The sequence below is a fragment of the Panthera tigris genome, chromosome B4, assembly GCF_018350195.1.
Source record: "Panthera tigris isolate Pti1 chromosome B4, P.tigris_Pti1_mat1.1, whole genome shotgun sequence".
Classification (NCBI taxonomy): Eukaryota; Metazoa; Chordata; class Mammalia; order Carnivora; family Felidae; genus Panthera; species Panthera tigris.
Genome location: NC_056666.1, coordinates 60,001,112 through 60,023,669, shown reverse-complemented (window position 1 = coordinate 60,023,669; position 22,558 = coordinate 60,001,112). Strand labels below are relative to the sequence as shown.

The window sequence follows — 22,558 nt, the reverse complement described above, 5'->3', positions numbered from 1 at the left end:
AAAAAAAAATGATGTATTTTTTAAATTTCCCTGTATGGAATGAATGTTAAGTATTACACTACCCTGATGAATGTTAGGGTAGTGATTGCATCTTGTTGGAAGAAGAGAGCTATGCAACAGGGAAAGGTTCTACAAGGCCTTAACGATACATTTCTATTGATAATTATGATGCTTTTCATATCTAGAGAATTATCTGAGAGTGACAAGATATGTATTAATTCCAGGCTCCAAAGAAGAGGTTGCAAAGAGAACCCCATGGCTCTGCCTACATCTCTAGAAATGTCCTTACTGTGCATTCTTACTGGAATGTGTAGGTAGTTCCTGGGGCACGTGAGTGTTTAAGGTTTAAGACATGTATGGATTTTAAATCTTCCAGTCTTTCCCTTAGTTGTCTGCTAAATTTCATTTTATTTGCCACAAAATACTATTTTTTTTCTTTTTTAAATCGAAGTATGATTAACACACAGTGTTAGATTAGTTTCAAGTGTACAATATAACGAAACAAGGATTTTATATATTCCTCAGTGCTCATCACAGTAAGTGTACACTTTAATCTCCTTTGTCTATTTTACCCATCCCTCCCCCACCCTCCTCTGCCCCTCACCCCCTGCCCACTTCTCTTCTGGCAACCACCAGTTTATTCTCTGTACTTAAGAGTCTGGATTTTTATTTGTCTTTTTAAAAAATATTTTATTTTTGAGAGAGAGAGAGTACCATTGGGGAGGGGCAGAGAGAGAGGGGGACAGAGGATCCGAAGCAGGCTGCACGCCCGACAGCAGAGAGGCTTACGCAGGGCTTGAACTCATGAACTGGGGGATCCTGACCTGAGCCTGAGTCAGAAGCTCGGCCGACTGAGCCACCCAAGCTCCCCTGTTTGTCTTGTTTGTTTATTTGCTTGTTTCTTAAAGTTTACATATGAGTGAAACCATATGATACTTGTCTTTCTCTGACTGACATACTCACATAGCATTATACCCACAAAGTATTATCAAGAATCCCTCTTTCTTGTTTCAAGGCTTACAGTTCAGGGATGCTCTCCTCTGAAAACTGCAAAGATGTGGGCACTTGAGGATCCTCATGTTGAACCTGATTTGTTTCTTGCTCATCCTGCTCGTTCTGCAGGTCCTGGTGATGCTCAGCACCCATATTCTGATAAAGATTATGAAAGAAGCAAAGCAGAAAAAAAAAAAAAAAAGGGTGTTATCACAAGAGGTGATGGCCTTCTTAGCCTACTCATGACCCTTTCTCTGGGGACAAGCCGTCTGTGAGCCTGGAGCCTTCTAATGCATTTATAAAATAAGCAGACATGCCCTCTTGCTCCATTGACAGAGGAAGGCTGCAGCAGGGACGCAGAGAACATTAGGGTCCAGATGCAGGACTCTTTTCAGTGCCGACAGGTAACAGAATTCCACATGATCATGGACTCTAGCACTCCACTCAACATACTGGTTTCCAAAAAAAGTCAGTATCAGGGAAAAATAAAAGGGGGTGGGACTGTTTTATGTTAAGAGAGTCTAAAGAGATAAAACAACTGAATGCATTGCATAGCTCTTGTTTAGATGCTGATTTTAAAAGTGTAGGCATTTTCTGGGTTTTGGCACCAAATATGAATGGATGACTGACTGACTGACTGAATGAATGAATGAATAAATAAATAAATAAATAAGCAAATAAACAAACAAATAAATAAAAGTACGGGCATTCGAGGGCCAATTGAAAAAATTACAATGTTCAGAGAATTGAGGATATTAGGTTATATCATGTAATTATTGCTGTTTTCCTGATGTGATGATGGAATCTTGGTTATGCAGAAGACAGTCTTTATTTTTAGAGATGTTGACTGAAATAAACAAGGGTAAAGTCTTATGCTGTCTTTGACCTACTTTTAAAAAGGATCAAAAAATTCCATCTATTTACATATATAAAGATAAAACAGGGGTGCCTGGGTGGCTCAGTAGTTGAGCATCTGACCCTTGATTTTGGCTCAGGTCATGATCCCAGGGTTGTGGGATTGAGCCCCTGCTTTTAGCTCTGTACTGAGAATGGAGCCTGCTTGGGATTCTCCCTCTCTCTCTCTCTCTCTCCCTCCTCCCTTTCTCCTGCTCGCGTTCTTTCTCTCTCTAAAATAAAATAAAATAAAATAAAAAGATAAAGCAAATGTGACAAATGCTAACAATTTCAAAATCTAAGTGGGAGTATATGATTGATCCTTGTATATCTTTAAGTTTTCATTTTATTTAAAATTTTTCATAATAAGGAGTTATAAGGGGGGAAAAGCCTACTCTATCAGTCTGACCCATGAATTTTATTTCTTTGTTTCCTTATTCTTTGCCTTGTTCTACAAAAACATTTAAACCATTTTCTGATATTTCACTTCTGTTCATGCACACAATTAATCATTTATCTTTGAACATTTCTCTTCTTTAGTGACTACATTGTGAAATATTTCTCTGTTCTTTAAGGAAGTCTGAAATTTTGGTCTGAAATTTTTGTGTTTCAGCAAAACTATTTTTAAACTGAAAGGAGAAAAATTTGGAGTGCAGATCAGTCTCTTACTGAAATGTCTGTATAAATTACTGGCCATGTCAACAGGAATAACCGACATTCACATAACTCTTTACAAACCTCTTTCATGTGCATTCTTTCTTTTAATTCCCATGATGGACTTCAGTGGATAAAGTCAGGTATTGAAATCTCCTAGGGAATTCATATCAGTGATTAGTCCAAGGCTATATGATATAGTGGATTAAGTGGTCTCTCCAAAAAGATATGTCCATGTCCTAATACTAAGACCCCGAGACTGTGACCTTATTTGGAAAAGAGTCTTTACGGATATAATTAAGTTAAGGGTCTTAAGATGAGATTATCTTGAATTACCTAGACCCTAAATCCAATGACAGGTGTCCTAATGAGAGACAGAAAACACCCACAGAGAGGAAGAAGTCATGAGAAGACAGAGCTGCCACAAGCCAAGGAATGCCTGGAGGCTCCAAAAGCTGGAAGAGGCACGGCAGGATTCTCCTGTAGAGTGTCCAGAGAAAGCATGACCCTGCTGATCCCTTTTTTCAAACTTCTGGCCTCTAGAACTATGAAAGAATACCTTTTGTGTTGTTTTAAGTCACCAAATTGTGGTAATTTGTTACAGCAGCCTTGGGAAACCAATCCATATGGCCAATAAGTATGTGGACTAGAACTTGAAGTAGGTTTTCTGATTCCAAGGCTATGACTATTTTCATCATATCTAGTCCTTGGATTCACATTAAGAAATATCTCATCCCTATCACTTCCATGGCCCAGTGGCCCCTTGCCAGTGAGGTAAGGATTATTATCACACTTACGGATGAAGAAACAGGCTAGATTTTCCGAGTGCTATATAACTCTGCTTAGCTACTTCTTTGCGAATAAAAACATCCATAACTTCAATTTCTTCCCACCTAATCTTTTGCCACGCTATTCAAAGGCAGCAGCAACACTGTGATGTTGAGGAAGAACACTTCACTGGGTATGGGGGACCTGAGTTCTAAGCCTTGTTCTACTCCTGTGGCTGTGGAACCACCTAACCACTCTAAAGCTCAGTTTCCTGTTCTGGAAGAACAAAATTGGATCAGATCATCTCCAGGGTTCTGTCTATGTCCAAAAAAATCTACAACATTTCTCATTTTCATCAATTGGTTTACTGTAATGGTTAATACACTGCAAAAGAGTCAAAGCCAGGAAGTAGAAATGAAATATTTTTTAAAAGCTTCAGGATTGAACAAATAAAGAGGTGTGTGTGTGTGTGTGTGTGTGTGTGTGTGTGTTTTAATAATAAACTAAAAGTGTGCTTGCATGAAATACAAAGCCTGAGGGCATTACTTTCCATTTATGTGCAGCTCTTTGAAAAGCTCATATGCCTCTATTTGGGTGTTCCATAGGCACCTCAAACTCATCAAGCAAAAAATTGAACTTATTGTATTTCCCCTCTACCTTGTCCAGGTTCCCATCCTTGCATATGTTCTCCCTATTCATCTCGATGCCTCTGCAGAAACCCTGAAAGATGTCCTTGAGTTTTCATGGGAGATATTCTTTTCCCTCTTCATTACTCATGTCACACCACTTGGTGTCCAAGCCCAATAGCACCTATCTTTTAAACCTGTGTCCTTTTCTCTCCATCTCCATGGCTGCTAGTCAGTGCCTTGCTTTGGTCCTCATCACTTCCTGAATCCTATTGGCGCCCTGGCTACAGCCTGCGTCCTGCGCTATATCCCCCCATAGTGTCCTGCCTGCCTGCTTGCTCATCGCTCCTTTTCTTCCACCCTTCCTCTCAGAACACAAGTTCTCTTTAGCCCCTTTGTCTTTGCATGTACTGTCCCTTATTTCTGAAATGCTTTTCTTTCATCCAGTTCACCCTTCAAAACTCAGTTTTCATTTTCCTGGTCATCTGCCTGTACAGCACCTGCCATGTACTTTGTACCACATCTGCTACTTCCGGCGTGGATTTATCATGCAGAGCCATTTTCTTGTCTGAGTCCCAACTAGTGTGTGAGGGGAAAGGATTTTAGATAGGTAGAGATAGTCTCAACACTTTACAGTGCCTACAACACAGTGGATGTTCAGTACATGGTTTTAAAATAAATAGACTTCCTGTGTTCACTGCAGCATTATTTACAATGGCCAAGATATGGAAGAAACTTAAGCGTCTATCAACAGATGAATGGATAAAAAAGATGTGGTACAGACCAGAGAAGATGGCAGCGTAGGAGGACGCTGGGCTCACTGTGTCCTGCTGATCACTTAGATTCCACCCACATCTGCCTACGTAACCCAGAAAACTGCCAGAAGGCTGGCAGAACGGACTCTCCGGAGCCAAGCGTAGACAAGAGGCCCACGGAAGAGGGTAGGAAGGCGGAGAGGCGGTGCGCACTACACGGACTGGAAGGAGGGAGCCGGGGTGGTGGAGGGGCAGCCCTCCTGGCAAGGCAGAGCCCTGAGTCTGACTTGCAAAAGCGGAGGGGCCGGGCGGAGTGAGTTCTGACAGCCAGTGGGATGTAACATCTGGAATGTTATAGATCAACAGCTCCGCTTGGAGAGCGGGAGGGCAAGAGGACACCGGGAGGGAGAGGTGTTAAGCCCCGGAAGAGAGAGCTCAGTTTGGAGGGGGAACAAAGGCGCTGGCCAATGCCATCTCCCTCTCCCACCCCCCAGCTGAAAACCCGAAGGGAACCAATTCCCATCACCGAACTTGCTTGCACCGGACAAACACCCAACGCTGTACTTCTGTGGATCCATCCCTCCAATGGGCCTGCCTCCCTCCCAGTGCTACAGGGCCCTCCTGCAGGGGACCACCATCGACAAAGCGAGCTGAGCCTGCCCCTCCCGCCCCTGTGCACCTTGCAGTTCCACCCCGGCTGATACACCAGATCCCATCCAGGCTGCACCACAAGCCTGGCAGTGTGCAAGTAGCCCAGACAGGGACCACACCACTCCACAGTGAGTCCTGCTCCTGGGAGAGGGGAAGATAAGGTACACACCAGTCTGACTGTGGCCCCAGTGGTGGGCTGGGGACAACATCTGGTTTGACTGCAACCCCTCCCACCAACACAAGTTACTCTGGACCCCACAGGGGAAGTGCCCTGCAGTTTGGAGCCACCACAGGACTACCCAAGATGATGAAACAGAAGAATTCTCTGCAAAAGAAACTCCAGGAAGTAGCGACAGCTAACGAATTGATCAAAAACGATTTAAGCAATATAACGGAACAAGAATTTAGAATAATAGTCATAAAATTAATCGCTGGGCTTGAAAAAAGCATAGAGGACAGCAGAGAATCTATTGCTACAGAGATCAAGGGACTAAGAAATAGTCATGAGGAGCTAAAAATGCTATAAATGAGGTGCAAAATAAAATGGAGGCAACCACAGCTCGGATTGAAGAGGCAGAGGAGAGAATAGGTGAATTAGAAGATAAAATTATGGAAAAAGAGGAAGCTGAGAAAAAGAGAGATAAAAAAATCCAGGAGTATGAGGGGAGAATTAGAGAACTAAGTGTTGCAATGAAACGCAACAATATGCATATCATAGGAATTCCAGAAGAGGAAGAGAGAGAGAAAGGGGCTGAAGGTGTACTTAAACAAATCATAGCTGAGAACTTCCCTGATCTGGGGAAGGAAAAAGGCATTGAAATCCAAGAGGCACAGAGAACTCCCTTCAGACGTAACTTGAATCGATCTTTTGCACAACATAACATTGTGAAACTGGCAAAATACAAGGATAAAGAGAAAATTCTGAAAGCAGCTAGGGATAAACACACTCTAACATATAAAGGGAGACGATAAGACTAGTGGCAGATCTATCTACTGAAACTTGGCAGGCCAGAAAGGAATGGCAGGAAATCTTCAATGTGATGAGCAGGAAAAATATGAGCAGCCCAGAATCCTTTATTCAGCAAGTCTGTCATTCAGAATAGAAGGAGAGATAAAGGTCTTCCCAAACAAACAAAAACTGAAGGAATTCATCACCACTAAACCAGCCCTACAAGAGATCCTAAGGGGGAGTCTGTGAGTGAAATGTTGCAAGGACCACAAAGTACCAGAGACATCACTACAAGCATGAAACCTACAGACATCACCAATGACTCTAAACCCATATCTTTCTATAATAACACTGAATGTAAATGGACTAAATGCTCCAACCAAAAGACATAGGGTATCAGAATGGATAAAAAAACAAGACCTATCTATTTGCCGTCTATAAGAGACTCATTTTAGACCTGAGGACACCTTCAGATTGAGAGTGAGGGGATGGAGAACTATCTATCATGCTACTGGAAGTGGAAAGAAAGCTGGAGTAGCTATACTTATATCAGAAAAACTAGACTTTAAATTAAAGGCTGTAACAAGAGGTGAAGAAGGGCATTATATAATAATTACAGGGCCTATCCATCAGGAAGAGCTAACAATTATAAATGTCTATGTGCCGAATACAGGAGCCCCCAAATATATAAAACAATTACTCACAAACATAAGCAACCTTATTGATAAGAATGTGGTAATTGCAGGGGACTTTAATACTCCACTTACAGTAATGTATAGATCATCTAGACACAGGATCAATAAAGAAACAAGGGCCCTGAATGATACACTGGATCAGATGGAGTTGACAGATATATTTAGAACTCTGCATCCCAAAGCAACAGAATATACTTTCTTCTTGAGTGCACATGGAACATTCTCCAAGATAGATCACATACTGGGTCACAAAACAGCCCTTCATAAGTATACAAGAATTGAGATCATACCATGCATACTTTCAGACCACAATGCTATGAAGCTTGAAATCAACCACAGGAAAAAGCCTGGAAAACCTCCAAAAGCATGGAGGTTAAAGAACACCCTACTAAAGAATGAATGGGTCAACCAGGTAATTAGAGAAGAAATTAAAAAACATATGGAAACAAATGAAAATGAAAATACAACAATCCAAACGCTTTGGGATACAGTGAAGGCAGTCCTAAGAGGAAAATACATTGCAATCCAGGCCTATGTCAAGAAACAAGAAAAATCCCAAATACAAAATCTAACAGCACACCTAAAGGAAATAGAAGCAGAACAGCAAAGGCAGCCTAAACCCAGCAGAAGAAGAGAAATAATAAAGATCAGAGCAGAAATAAACAATATAGAACCTAAAAAACTATAGAGCAGATCAATGAAACCAAGAGTTGGTTTTTTGAAAAAATAAACAAAATTGATAAACCTCTAGCCAGGCCTCTCAAAAAGAAAAGGGAGATGACCCAAATAGATAAAATCATGAATGAAAATGGAATTATTACAACCAATCCCTCAGAAATACAAGCAATTATCAGGGAACACTATGAAAAATTATATGCCAACAAACTGGACAACCTGGAAGAAATGGACAAATTCCTAAGCACCCACTCACTTCCAAAACTCAAACGGGAATAAATACAAAATTTGAACAGACCTATAACCAGCAAATAAATTGAATCAGTTATCAAAAATCTCCCAACAAATAAGAGTCCAGGACCAGATGGCTTCCCTGGGGAATTCTATCAGACATTTAAAGCAGAGATAATACCTATCCTTCTCAAGCTGTTCCAAAAAATAGAAAGGGAAGGAAAACTTCCAGACTCATTCTATGAAGCCAGCATTACTTTGACTCCTAAACCAGACAGAGACCCAGCAAAAAAAGAGAACTACAGGCCAATATCCCTGATGAATATAGGTGCAAAAATTCTCAATAAGATACTAGCAAATCGAATTCAACAGCATATAAAAAGAATTATACACCATGATCAAGTGGGATTCATTCCTGGGCTGCAGGGCTGGTTCAACATTCGCAAATCAATCAACGTGATACATCACATTAATAAAAGAAAAGATAAGAACCATATGATCCTGTCAATCGATGCAGAAAAAGCATTTGACAAAATTCAGCATCCTTTCTTAATAAAAACACTCGAGACAGTCAGGATAGAAGGAACATACTTAAATATCAGAAAAGCCATTTATGAAAAGCCCACAGCTAACATCATCCTCAATGGGGAAAAACTGAGAGCTTTCTCCCTGAGATCAGGAACACGACAGGGAGGTCCACTCTCACTGCTGTTGTTTAACATAGTGTTGGAAGTGCTAACATCAGCAATCAGACAACAAAAGGAAATCAAAGGCATCCAAATTGGCAAAGATGAAGTCAAGCTTTCACTTTTTGCAGATGACATGATATTATATATGGAAAACCCAATAGATTCCACCAAAACTCTGCTAGAACTGGTACATGAATTCAGCAAAGTCGCAAAATACAAAATCAATGTATAGAAATCAGTAGCATTCTTATACACTAATAATGAAGCAATAGAAATACAAATAAAGAAACTGATTTATTTATTTGTTTATTTACATATTTATTATATGTATGTATACATACACACATACACACACACAAGGGAATATTATTCCACCAAAGAAAAGACGAGATTTTACCATTTGTGACAACGTGGATGGACCTAGAGGGCATTATGTTAAGTGAGGTAAGTCAGACAAAGACAAATACCATATGATTTCACTTATGTGTGGAGTCTAAAAAACAAAACAATTAAATAAACAAAACAAACAGAAACGGATTTATAAATACAGAGAAAAAGCTGTTGGTTGCCAGAGGGGAGGAGCAAAGTAGGTAAAGGGGTGGAGAGGTACAAACTTCCAGTTACAGAAAATAAATAAATAGACTTCAGTAGTAGGCAAATGCATTCTGCCTGTGAGAGATGCAGACGAAAGCAGGAAACAGGAAAGTGTGCTCACTCACCTGGCATCCGAAATCAACACTATACATAGCAGTGCCAGAGATTGGAAAATGTGAAACCAGACAAAATACTCGTTTCTAAATATTTTGGGGGTTTTGATGGCTAGATACGGCAATTTTGGCAGTCTGGTTAAAGTCTATTTTGTTAATTAAGCCAACTGATTTTTTAAAAAACTTCTGTTAACTCTGTCCTTTTTCTGAACCTTTAAATCTCATGGTCTCATAAAAAAATGTGAAGTTATGCAAATTAAAGACCTTCTGGTTTGCTTTCAGGGAATAAGACAAAACTGCTTTTTCCTAAAGAAGTCATATATTTGTCCTTTTATTGGCAAAGATCTTAATTTATTAACACATTAATTGTGTAACTGCATGTGATTTATTCTTATATGATTGTAGAATTTTCCCTATAAATAAATTGACATAAAGAAATATAGCCAAAAAAATTTTAAAGCCTTTGTGAAACAGATACTCTGACTTGAAGTTTGTAAGAAATAGTCTTTTTGCCTTATACCCTGAGAATGTGGACTGTTTGGTAAACTCTTACAGAGTGAATAATTTTATTCTCTAATTACACTTATTCTATACTGAGTCCACAAGGGATGTTCACTGACTGACAGGATTCGGTGGGTCTAATGGTAACAGCCCTTGGAGTCCAGGGACAAGACCCCTCCAAAAAAAAAATCAGATGATACTATTTATAGAGTAATACCTTCAATTCATGTTCCCTAAGACCATAGAGCCTCACACCTTAATTTCCCGATTTCCTTTTCTCATCCTCAGCCTTGCTAAAAAACCCCATCATAAGTCTCCCCTTCTAATTCAGTACCTATTATTCTTTTTTTTCCATAAAAGGTGTTTGGCTGGCTGGCTGTCTTTCTGTCTTTCCTTTCACTTCTTGTCTGTCTCATTATATCTATTCTCCAACTTCTAACTCCATCCCCTCATGCCTTGTATCCCTTTCTACTTCTTTGTTTCTATGTTTACTTACTGAAGAGGCCTCAAAGGTAAAGTCCAGCTTACAATATTCTTTTGGGACTTTTCCTTCTATGGATTTACAGAATTAGCCAGCCCTGAATCCAAAATATATTCAAAGGAAAAGTAGACAAAGAGATGAATCCTGAGCTTCCTGTGGGGGCTGCATAAGCCTGGGTGTGGACATTCTCACTCTAGCCTTCTTTTATGTTTTTCTGACTGGTTGAAACCAAAGGCCAATGGCCTGGGGGATCTATGGAGAGATTTGCTCATCGATAATAAACTGGGTCTGTCTCAGCCATGCCTCCGCTTTGATCTAGATGGTAGTGAAAACATAAACCCTTCCCGGGACAATCTCTGGCGTTTGTTGGAATTTCCTCCATTCCATGTCAGCTGAGTGACTGAATTTCAAAGACTGGGAGATGGTCAGCCTGAATTAAGAGTAAATAGATCTCTCTGGTGCTTCCTGTTGGAAGACAGCCTGTGAGCAGAGGGCGATTTTACACACGGCAATTTACTCTAGGGTGAAAAATGTCACAGTTATTTCACAAATCCCAAGGACAAAAGTAACATAGAATGCACAAATGTTTTTGTGCTTTTGTGTGGAAAGGTTAGCAAATCCCTCACGTGATAACAGCAGCCCTCAGAGGAGACGCTCCCTCCCTCCTGGTCTCAAGCTCTGAACACCCCGCACCTACTTTGGGGGAAACCCTCAGATCTTTCCTTGCCACCTTGAGATTTGAGATACAAAGTTCCTCTCTTCACCCACTGTGATGCTTACATCTTCCCTTACCCATTTTGTAGTCTCTGTCACATGATGGAAGTCACTTTGAGGCTTTTCAGAGAAAATGTTGTTCTCATCATCTGATCTGTCCAATATGCGGTCCATTTTGGTAAATTCCCTCTGCAAACTGCAAGCCACACAATCAAAACAGATGCTGTTATTATGCCTTAGGTCTATAGTTTAGGCTCGACCTAAACATCTCTAGAGGGAGAACACAGGAATCTTTCCCGGCTCCAAGGAGTACTGATTTCACCCTGTGTGAATAATGTCTACCATGGTATAATGCACAAAACAGGAATAGAGAGGCGGGATAAGTATTTGCTGACTGAATCAATAAGTGATTGAACAGTGAGATTGCAAATTCCAAAGCCATTACAGCTGTGTGCCTGCGTGCGTGCAGGTGTGTGTGTAAAATAAACAAATAATAAATACTCTTTTTAAAAAAGTAGAGTTGAAAAGTGTTGTGTGGTTCAAAAGACCATGCAGAATGGAGAAAGTCTGTGTTACCATCTTGATCTCTAGTTGCCTAATGTCTGCCCCACATATACTAGTTCCTTTTTTCTCCTTCCACAGAGATTCCATGCATAAACAAGCTATGTTTATGTAGATATATAAGCCTTTTTAAATATACATGAGAGGATATTATACACATTATTCTGCACCTTATATTTCTTTTTTAACAACCTCTTGGAGTCCATTTCATATTAGTACATATAGAGCTGTCTCATTTTATTTTTATTTTTAATTTTTTAAATGTTTATTAATTTTTGAGAGAGAGAGAGAGAGAGAGAGAGAGAGAGAGACAGAGTGCAAGCGGCGAAGGGGCGGAGAGAGGGAGACACAGAGTCCGAGGCAGGCTCTAGGCTCTGAGCTGTCAGGGCAGAGCCCTACACGGGGCTTGTACCCACGAACCGTGAGATCATGCCCTGAGCCAAAGTTGGCCACTTACCCGACTGAGCCACCCAGGCTCCCCGGGAGCTGCCTCATTTTCAAATGGTTATGTGGTACTTCATTGTGGGGCCATATACCAATTTGCTAATCAGTTCTTCATTAATGCATATGTAGATTATTTCCAGTTAATTGTTAACTACGAACAGTGTTGCAGTGAATATCCCTATACATCTATGGGTCGATGTGTATGTATGTGTACAAATATATCTATTGGATAACCTAAAAATAGAATTGCTGGGTCAGTAGATACATATATTTTAAATTGTGACAGATTTTATCAAAGATTTTATCATAGATTTTAAGTTATGCCTTAAAGAGGTTGAATCCATTTACACTTCCAACAAAAATGATGAGAGTGCCTGTTTTCCACTCCTTTTCTACAATCATGTATTATTAAAGTTTTTTCACCTTTGTCAATCCCATATGCTTCAACTGGTATCTCTGTTTAGTTTTAATCTTTTTTCTATTAGCGAGGTTGAGCATTTTTGCGTATATGTATAAAACCTATTTGTATTTCCTGTTCTATGGTAATGTATTGAAATTCTTTGCCCATTTCCTATTGGATTACTGTTATTATCTGGAGCGCATGTGTGTGGATATGTACACACACACTCACATATACATCTGAGTGAATCGCAATACATTGTGATGGAGGTCTATGGCAGGAGTTTCCAGTCTGTGGGTTTTGAACCCTGAGGTGGGGTACACTTTACACCTACCCTGTATAGAAAGGGGTTCTGGAATCTATACAGGGAATCTAAACATTTCTATAGACTGAACAAATATTGCTTCCAGAAATACTGCTTAAAGTTTCCAAAGGTATATACTACTGGTATTAATAAATTGTAAATGCATTTAAAAACATCGTTGAGGGGCGCCTGGGTGGCTCAGTCGGTTGGGCGGCCGACTTCGGCTCAGGTCATGATCTCCCGGTCCGTGGGTTCAAGCCCCGCGTCGGGCTCTGTGCTGACAGCTCAGAGCCTGGAGCCTGTTTCAGATTCTGTGTCTCCCTCTCGCTGACCCTCCCCTGTTCATGCTCTGTCTCTCTCTGTCTCAAAAATAAATAAAACGTTTAAAAAAAAATTAAAAAAAAAATAAAAACATCGTTGATGTCATAATAGGTTTTTTGACACATGAGGATTCTGGGAAGTCTTTTACTTTAACACATTTCTTCCTATTGAAAAAGGTTGTTAACTGTTGGTATATATTAGAACACATTTTTATCATGTATTAACCAATGCGTATGTTTATTTGTCTGAATATTTTGTGCTTTTTCTACTCTAGAAAGTATTGTAAATGGTTTATATATTTTCCACATGAAGATAATAAAAGCACAAAACAAAGTATTTTTGTAAATTGAGATTAGAACCTTAACCATTTCTATTCAACTGATGTCCACCTGGTTTATGACCATAGGCCCCTTTAGTGTCTTCCAATAAATATTCATGAGGTCAAAATTAAAAGAATTGTAGAGAAGAATGTCAACCCCACCCCTGAACTTGAAAATCTCATTGTTTGCATCCTACTGTCCCAACTAAGTCTCCAGACAGAGACTGTTCCTGAGAGCTCAGCCCTCACTTACTTCTGCATTGCACCTTCAGCCACATCCGTATTTTGGAGAAAGCCATTGTTTTTCTCAGTAAACTGTTGTTCCTTTCCAACTGTCTTCATCTGCAGAGACATCCTGTCACTTAGCTTCATAAGAGCCATTTCTTCAGCACTGCAGGGACAATGATGGCAACAAGAGGGCTTTCTTAGCAGGATGGCAACTACATTCCCTGCACTGATACACTGATAACAGGCCTATTTCAGGAAGTTTGGTCTCAACCCCTCTCCTTCCAAAACTGGCCATCAGTTATAAGGGACCCCAAAGTAAGCTCTTAGGTTTCTCTGTTCAGATATATACAGGAAAGTCTGTGTGTGTGGCTGTTCTTAGGACTTCTCTGGTTAACATGAGGGTTGTCTGAGCCTACAAACGTGTATTTTAAATCCTTGAATGGGAATATTATAGAGCAATGTATAAGAGCCAGGCTAGGGAAATGGGTTGGTTTTTATAATCTCTTTCTGATCATGTATACGCACAAAAAATGGAAAAGGAGAAAGAAGGAAATAGAAATCACTGGTACTCTGGAGATGACCAGAGATACCCGAGATATCCAGACAAAACCACTCCTAATATTTTGTTGTATTTATTTCTATTTCTAAATTTGATATTTGTTTTATTCTTTTTCTGTTGTTGACAACTAGGTCATTTCTAATTTTTTAATATCAATAATATAGTAATGAATATCCTTGCTTAGTAATTTTCAGCACATCTCTATTATTTACTTATAATACTTCCTTAGAGGTGAAGCAACTGGGTCGAGGTGTATATGCATCTTTAAGGACTTAGAAAAATATTTCCAAATTGCTTTCCTAAAGGTTGAAACAATGTACACCACCACCAGCTGTGTATAAGGGGCATTTCCTTCCAGCCAGATAGGCAAGTGTTAGCAGAGGGCAGAGGAGTTAAGTGTTAGAGTAGTGAGGTAGTGCGGAAAAGAAAGGGGAGAGGAAATAGAAAGGAGGCAGAGAGATGTGAGGAAGCTTCTAGAAAGCTCATGTGAAAAGCTATAAGAAAGGATCCCTATGAAACATAACTCCCACTTATTGGCAGAAATCAAAGGGATTATACCCATCACCAAAAGGATATACCTTCTTCTCTGGAGGGTATCCTGGCCCCCCAGAACCCTGAGAGGCAGAAACCCTGAGGGACCGAGGGGGAATATAGGCTAATGGAAGGCAAAGGATAGCAGGGATTTTCCTAGAAGGGTGAACTATGGCTGGGATTAAGAATGGTAGGAGGAGGGGTGCCTGGGTGGCTTAGTTGGTTGAGCATCCCACCCTTGGTTTCAGCTCAGGTCATGATCTTGCTGTTCTTGAGATCAAGCACCTGTTGGGCTCTGTGCTGACAGTGTGGAGACTGCTTTGGATTCTCTCTCCCTCGCCCTCTGCCCCTCCCCCACAAGCTCCCTCTCTCTCTCTCTCTCTCTCTCTCAAAAATGAATAAATATTAAAGAGGGGTGCCTGGGTGGCTCAGTCAATTAAGTGTCTGACTTCGGCTCACGTCATGATCTCATGGTTTGTCGGTTTGAGCCCCACGTCAGGCTCTGTGCTGAACGCTTGCTCAAAGCCTGGAGACTGCTTCCGATTCTGTGTCTCCTCTCTCTGCTCCCCCTACCCCGCCCCACTTGCGCTCTGTCTCACTCTGTCTCTCAAAAATAAATAAATGTAATAAAAAAAATTAAAGAGAAAAGAAAAAGGAATGGTAGGAGGAAAGAGGCTCTGGGAACCACAGATATTTTGGAACCATCTGGGCAGCCAACACCCTGGCCATCACTCTGTGGCAAAACTGAGCTTTGTCCTTGACCAGTGGGGGGGATCCACAGTGGATGTGGTACAGAGGGGACCCTTGTGAGGGAGAAGCAAAGGGAAAGACTAGAACCTTTGATGTGAGATAGCTCCATCCTTCTTAACTTTGAGAGTGACAAAAAAGACTGAAACTTTGATCTCTTTCAGGAGGGACACTGTGACCTGCCCAATTTCATCACAGATCCTATCTGGACAGTTTCATCTGTTTCCTGAAGGTGCTGAGCATTACTAAGGCAGTTCCTAGCTTTGAAAGATGAATGGCCATGAAATCTGCCTGGTTTCATGTCTCTTTCCTGTCCAAGAACTAGAATACTGTGCAAATAATATTTCCTGACTTTGACAATTCTTTGACATCCTAATAGTTTCCATTGGGTGATTCAAAAGAAAACCTGTTTCTCTCAATTCAAGTACCTACACCAATTCTGCATCCATACATTTTCTCTTATTTCAAATAACAGAATCCTAATGATGGCTTATGTTTGTGCAGCACCTAACAAGATTACAATGCTTTTCACATATTATCTTATTCAGTTCCCACAACAACACAGTGAGGAAGGTATTATTCCTGTTTTATGTGTCCTAAGCTCTGGGAGATGGTGTGATTTACTTAGAGTCATACTGGTTAACTAGCCAAACTAAGACTCAGAATTTCCACGTCCTCACAGCTACTTATAAGGGATCTCTTCCCCACCCCAAAAGATGATCTAGCTCAGGGCTTCCGAATAAAATTTTCTGTGATGTTGGAAATCTTCTCTACACTGTTCAATACAGTGGGTCCCAGCCATCTATGTCTACTGAGCCCTTGAGATGTGCTAATGCAACCGAGGAATTGAAACTTTTTAACCTAAATAAATTTAAATTCAATTAGCCATATGTGGCCTGTGGCTACCATATTGAACAACACAGATTTTCTAGCCCAGGAATCAGCAAACTATAGCCTGCAGGCCAAATCCATCCTGCCCCCTGTTTCTGTAAATAACATTTTATTGGAACACAGCCACACCCATTCCTTTACATATTGTCTATGACTGTTTTGTGCTGCAATGACCGAGTTGAATGGTTGCAAGAGCGATGTAAATTTGGCATGCAAAGCCTAAAATATTTACTACCTGGCCTGCAAAACCTAAAATATTTGCGATCCTGCTCTTTACAGAAAAAGTTTGCCAACACTTGTTCTAGACCATCACCTTCTTCTGTGATGATGGGTGTTTGCCAGAGTGAATCAACTAGATACAGTGAATAAGAGTAGAAATGGGAGCTATTAGTCAGGTTTCTTTAGCTTCAAAATAATAATAATAATAGGAATAATAGTGCTTACACATGTGCAGCACCTTCAGTTTCTTAAGAACTTTCACTAAGTTGTTTCATTTGATCCTCACATCCACCCTGTATGGTCAGGCAACCCAGGCAGATCTTATTGCCTCTATTTTAAAAATTTTTTTTTAATGTTTATTTATTTGGACAGAGAGAGAGACAGAGCATGAGCAGGGGAGGGGCAGAGAGAGAGGGAGACACAGAATCGAAAGCAGGCTCCAGGCTCTGAGCTGCCAGCACAGAGCCCGATGCGGGGCTCGAACTCACAGACCGCGAGATCATGACCTGAGTCGAAGTCGGACGCTCAACCGACTGAGCCACCCAGGTGCCCCTTGCCTCTATTTTTTAGATGCAGAAACTGAGACTCAGAGATGGTCCATGATTTGCCCAAAATTTATTGCTAGAAAATGGTAGAATCAAGATTTAAACCTGCAAGTTCTGGCTATGAAGTTGGCAATTATCCTACTGTTATATGTACATTTGATGCCCAATGTGTTTTGATGGGTTACTTAATAACCTTCTCATCTCAAAAACAAGCTATCTTTTGAGGCTAACTTTTTTTTAGTAATCTCTACACCTAGTGTGGGTCTTGGACTCAAGACCTCCAGATCAAGAGTCACATTGTGCTACTGATCAAGGCAGCCAGGCGCCCCTGAAACTAACTCTTGACGAGTTATGTAGTGTAGGTCCTCATTACTCACGGTGTGGTTTGCACACCTGCAGTATCAGCACCACCTGGGAGCTTGCTAAACATGCAGAATCTCAGGTCCTACCCTGTCTCACTGAATCAGTGTCTGCATTTTCACAAGATCCCAGGTGATTCATATATGTATGAAAGTTTGAAAATATTACGCTCTAGACCATTGAAACGAGAATCCCTCTTCTCCTCCCTACACCCTATCTCTTCATTGCTATGTGTTTATACCTTTGGTCTCTAGGGCTGTTTGATGCAACTGGAATGAACCCCTCCTCCTTCCCCCAGCCTCACCAAAACCTTTAACATTATAAATTTGGAGAACCATTAATCAAAAGAAACAGATCAACTATTTTAAAGGACAGCTGATGAGATCTCTAACTTACATTTTGTGGGGGATTTTCTCCAGGCCTGACCACTCAGATTGCCCTCTTCAGTTTCTGCTAACCGGACAATTTGGGGTTCCAGGAATTTTAAAGCATGGTTCCAATAATCAAGGATTTGATGTCAAGGCTCCTGGCAAGGTTGTGACGAGACGGTACAGCTGTGAAATAGTATATACCTGCTAATATCCTTGTTCTTCTCAATCTGGTAATCACAAAATGCTCTCAATTCAGTGGGGTAGACTGGGGACAGTTAAGTTTCCCTGAAAAGTTCTGGTGAGGCCAGATCCACCTTTCCCCTAGAAGAGGCCATTTGTGAGAGCTACACACCTAGGCAGGCGAGTTTGCAGTTGGACTTGTCCTCTCTGACATTCCGCATGGAATGCGGCATGTGCAACCCTTCAACCCCCTCTCACAAAGTTCCAGGTGTACAGAGCTTGCCTGCTTTCTTTTAACTTACATCTCCAGCTAATCTCCCAGCTTCCTTGCTTTTGCTAACTATTGGAAACTAAATTCAGCCCTCTGTCCATCTGCCTACGGACACGATGCTCTGGGATGCCTTTCCAGCCTCAGATGCTTCTGCCATGCCTGTCCTTTCACCTCCTTGTCTGAATAAGACACTTAAGTAAAATCTTCTACAACAGAGGACATGACTTCTCCCGTTTTCCTCCCACTTAGCAGGAACGAGGAAGCAGTTGATCTTGCGAACCAGGGCTACTCCTATTTGATGGCTCCGTCACCTCTTTGCCTTTGAAATCCATACTTCCTCTTACCATTCTTTACAACCCACTTTCACTTCTTCTATGACTTCAGTGCCAAATGTACATTTCCCTTGGTACCTCATCTTCTCCCATCATTCTTGAGGAACTCAGCACCCACTGGAAGGGCCTAATGTGGTGACTTCAGGGATCCGAAGCCCCCAACTCTTAAAACTTTCCTCTACAACCACCAAAATTATTCAGCAGCATGGAGATACAAATTTTTATAGGCATGAACTTTAAAATTAGATCAGTGTTTCAAACCTGGCTTTGCCATTCATTAGCTAATTGGTTTGTGGCAGAATTTAATTTCTTTGTCTGAAAAAATGTTTTGGATAATACCTGCCTAATTGGTTTGTCAAGAAGATTAAGGCAATCATTTGAGGAGGGAGTTTAGGGTATTGTGGGTGGCTGTTAGTCCTCTGGCCAGAATGTAGGCTCCATGAAGACGGGGATGTTTGTGTGCTTTGTGGACAACTGTACCCCAGCACTAGGAGTGGCTGGCATTAGGCACTCAAAAAATGTTTGTCAAAGCAATGGAATAAATGTATATATGGTAGCCATGTTTTCTATGTCAATATTTTAGGTCTCGTCATCACCCTGAGTATTTCCTCAGCTAAAAGCTCAAGGTACATGTCCCAACTTTCTCCTAGACTTTCCTATGCTCTCTACCTAATTAGAAACCCAGACTCCAGGAGTGCCTGGATGGTTCAGTCAGGTCAGCATCCAACTTCAGCTCAGGTCATGATCTCATGGTTTATGGGTTCAAGCCCCATGTCGAGCTCTGTGCTGACAGCTCAGAGTCTGGAACCTGGTTTAGATTCTGTGTCTCCCTCTCTCTCTGCCCCTCCCCCGCTCATGCTCTGTCTCTCTCTGTCTCTCAAAAAATGAATAAACATTAAAAAAAATTGTTTTTAAAAAGAAGAAACCCAGACTCCTCCATCTTGTGACTTCCCTTAGTACCCGCTGGGCCAATCTTCAGCCTTGGGTTCTTGCCTCATTTCATGACTATGTTCATATCTATGGTTGTTCCAAGAAACCCTATGCTTCTTTAAGAAAGAAATCACAAGAAAAAAAAAAAAGAGGGAGAAAATCACAAGATTCTTATAAGTGGTTCCTTCACAATTTAATAACAACAACAATAACATCTAATACTTAATGAGTGCTTACTAATGTGCCAGGCAACTCTTCTAAGCATTTTACATATATTACCTAGTTTAATTCTTACCACCTTTCAAAAAGGGAGGGATCTGGGATTCAAACCCAAACCTGGTTAGTCTGGCTCCAGAGACCATGCCCTTCAAGACCACTGTATATGACTCTTTTTCACGTTGGTTCTCACAGTTACTCAGCAAAACTTTATACATTTCCTGTTGCCTCCCCAAAATATGAGGCTAACAGCTGTTTTCTGTCTTGCTCAGTTCCTTTCCCTCTCTGCCCTGTTCCCAAAATGCAGCCGGCTCCCTCTGTGAGCAGTGACCCAGCCTCCGGCACTATTGCAATGAAGGAAGCCACCTGATGGGAGTTCTCTTCACTGCCAGACAGCTCCTTTGTGTAGCCTCCTCTCCAGAATATCCGTATGTTTTCTGCATCCTTTCCCACTCCCTTTCTACCTCAGAGCAAGTGCTTTTCTACTCTTCTTCCTCAGGCTGCCTTGACTCCCACCCTTGTTCCTTCTTGGGGATGGTAGCCATTAATGATCAATTCTCTAGCAATTTCTCAAACTCTTTTTGAGTTCCACCTCTGGCATTCCCCTAAGGAGCTCGCAATTTCTCTGAGGAAACAGACATAAATCTGAGGCAGCAAGCTCTGCCTTGTGCACTATTGCTTTGCCTCCGTGTGAAAACCTTGTCATGTTTCCGCTCTTGTAGGAAAAAAGCCTTTCACTCTGTGTGTTTGAACTACCATCTTAACTCTCTTCTTTTAACAAAAATTTCTTAGAATTTCAATTACTAGAGTTGCCATTTCTATTGTTCGTAACATATTCATGTCCTAAGTGTTTTCAATATGGCTTCTTGATTACAAGGGTTTTTTTGTTTATTTTTCATATTTTTAGAGGCTTTAATCATCTAATTTCGTTGGTGGAGTGGGAATAATACACTTTGTTTCTCACGCTTGTTTGATCCCAGAGGTTTTTCTATATTCAAAGCACTGTGTTTTATGGGCCACACTTTGGGAAATCCTTTTTAAAGATTTTGGGTAATGTAAGTGAACTTGCAGGCACACATGAAGATCTTGTAAGCTTTAGCAACCACAGTCATAGGGCATCCCTACTGTTGCATCTTGGGTATCATGACTGGGCAGCTTTCTTGAACTACTTCTCATCCAGTGTCATAATCTCTAGATGCTCAGAAAGACTGCTCCTGAGGCCTGAATCTGGGTCTAGCCCCCCAGCATCTGTCCCAACTGGTCCCTGTTTATCCTCCCTGCCCCTCACCAGGCCACCTCCAGCCCAGCAAGTCTTGAGATGTGACACTTACATCAAGAAGGGCATTGGATCCCTGTGAAAAACCTATGTCTTGAATGTATTGGGAAAAGGCTTCATTGAGGACCCAGAGGTTTCAGGAATTAATCTTATAAAGGAGTAAATATGTGTTTGTTTATGTTCTCAAAGGAATCAGAACCTTTTAATGAGCACCTTTCCATGGAAGGTTTTGCATATTTTATTAATTCACTCTCTAACATTGTTATGAAGCCAGGAGTTAGGTCAAATAATCTGCTTTGAAAGTGCTCCTTTTTAACCTTTGCCGGGACAGAGAGATATCTGTTAAGTCACTCAGTGTCTCTGAGCTTCCCTTTTCTCATGAACAAAATAGGGGAATGTCTACCTCGCAGGCTCATTGTGAGTAGGAAGCAGAATAATTGTGTAAAGCATTCGGTACAGCCCCTGGAAAACAGTAGGCACTAAAAAAGAGAAGTGACAGCTTGGGGGAATAAAATATGCCAAACCTCAGGTGGTGAATATCTTGACCACCAAAATAAGGAGAACATTATTCATTCTACATCTGGGAAGCCCCTGGCTTCCGGCCCTTTAATAAAATGATTGTCACTGTTTTCAAGAAAGAAACAGTTGAAAGAGAGAAAAGGACAGAGAGAGACGGGGAGGAAGATTGTACTCTGTCCCATGATAGGAAGGAAAGGTCTTAGAAGCCCAAACTCTCTTATTAGACCCTAAACAAGAGTGATGTCAGATTTGCAGCTAAAGGAAGTGATAGAGAACACATATAATGAGAAAGATTAGGGAAAGTAGTGCCTACAAGCTTCCCAGATATTTAGGAATAAAACATCAGTGTCAAGTCCCCTTATGTGGTGGTAACAGTATCCTTATCTCTATTATCAACTATTTATCAGCTGCTTACTGAATCTAGGGCCCTATGCTAAATAAGGCAAAGGATGAAAGGATGTTCAAGACAGTCTTTACCTTCAGCTTAGAAAAAGATAAGTAACAGTAACAGTCAGTCTATGATGCATGGCAGGACTCGAGTGACGTTTCTAGGATTGCTGCAGCATTGCAGAGCAAAGGGATTATTGGAAGGATGCCTACCTAGGGGCATTTCTAATACTTTTAAAGAGGACTACGTAATAAGTGTGACTGAATCGAATGTTGTTCAGATAAATGAAGAAGAGGGAAGAAAATCTGCTGCGGAGTTGGGACCCGTCTTAAATGCCAATGTAAGGAGTTCGAACTTGGAATTTGATGAAGAGATAGTTTATGCAAATGTCATTTAATTGATGTTTTAACCGATTAAATGGAAGAGAAGGCAATGAGGAAAGACCCATGCATGTCAATACATATTTATAGCCATAATTGGTATTTTATCTTTTCATAGAGAAATAATTTGCAGGATGTTCACCCACAGGTTAAAAGGGGCTATTTTGGAGTGGCAGGAATTTTTGTGATTTTCTGTACAGCGCAGATTTAAGAAAGGAGGAAAGAAAGGAAGGAAGGCAGACAAGCCTGCCGGCAATGGGGACTTAGTAAGGATTCCCGTCAA

At 41.0% G+C, this 22,558-nt stretch overlaps 1 protein-coding gene across 1 annotated transcript in view; it reads right to left on the bottom strand.

The window, feature by feature from the left end:
- SMCO2 (single-pass membrane protein with coiled-coil domains 2) overlaps nt 1-18,189 on the bottom strand; it is a 33,540-nt gene extending 15,351 nt beyond the window's left edge. The window contains exons 1-4 of the mRNA XM_042990803.1: nt 17,809-18,189; nt 13,586-13,723; nt 11,062-11,179; nt 1,022-1,149 (exon numbers count right to left, since the gene is read on the bottom strand). Of these exons, the coding sequence (XP_042846737.1) occupies nt 1,022-1,149; nt 11,062-11,179; nt 13,586-13,713 (374 nt within the window). The 5' untranslated portion in view covers nt 13,714-13,723; nt 17,809-18,189. The remainder of the gene's footprint in view (nt 1-1,021; nt 1,150-11,061; nt 11,180-13,585; nt 13,724-17,808) is intronic.
- Nucleotides 18,190-22,558: the final 4,369 nt, after the last annotated feature.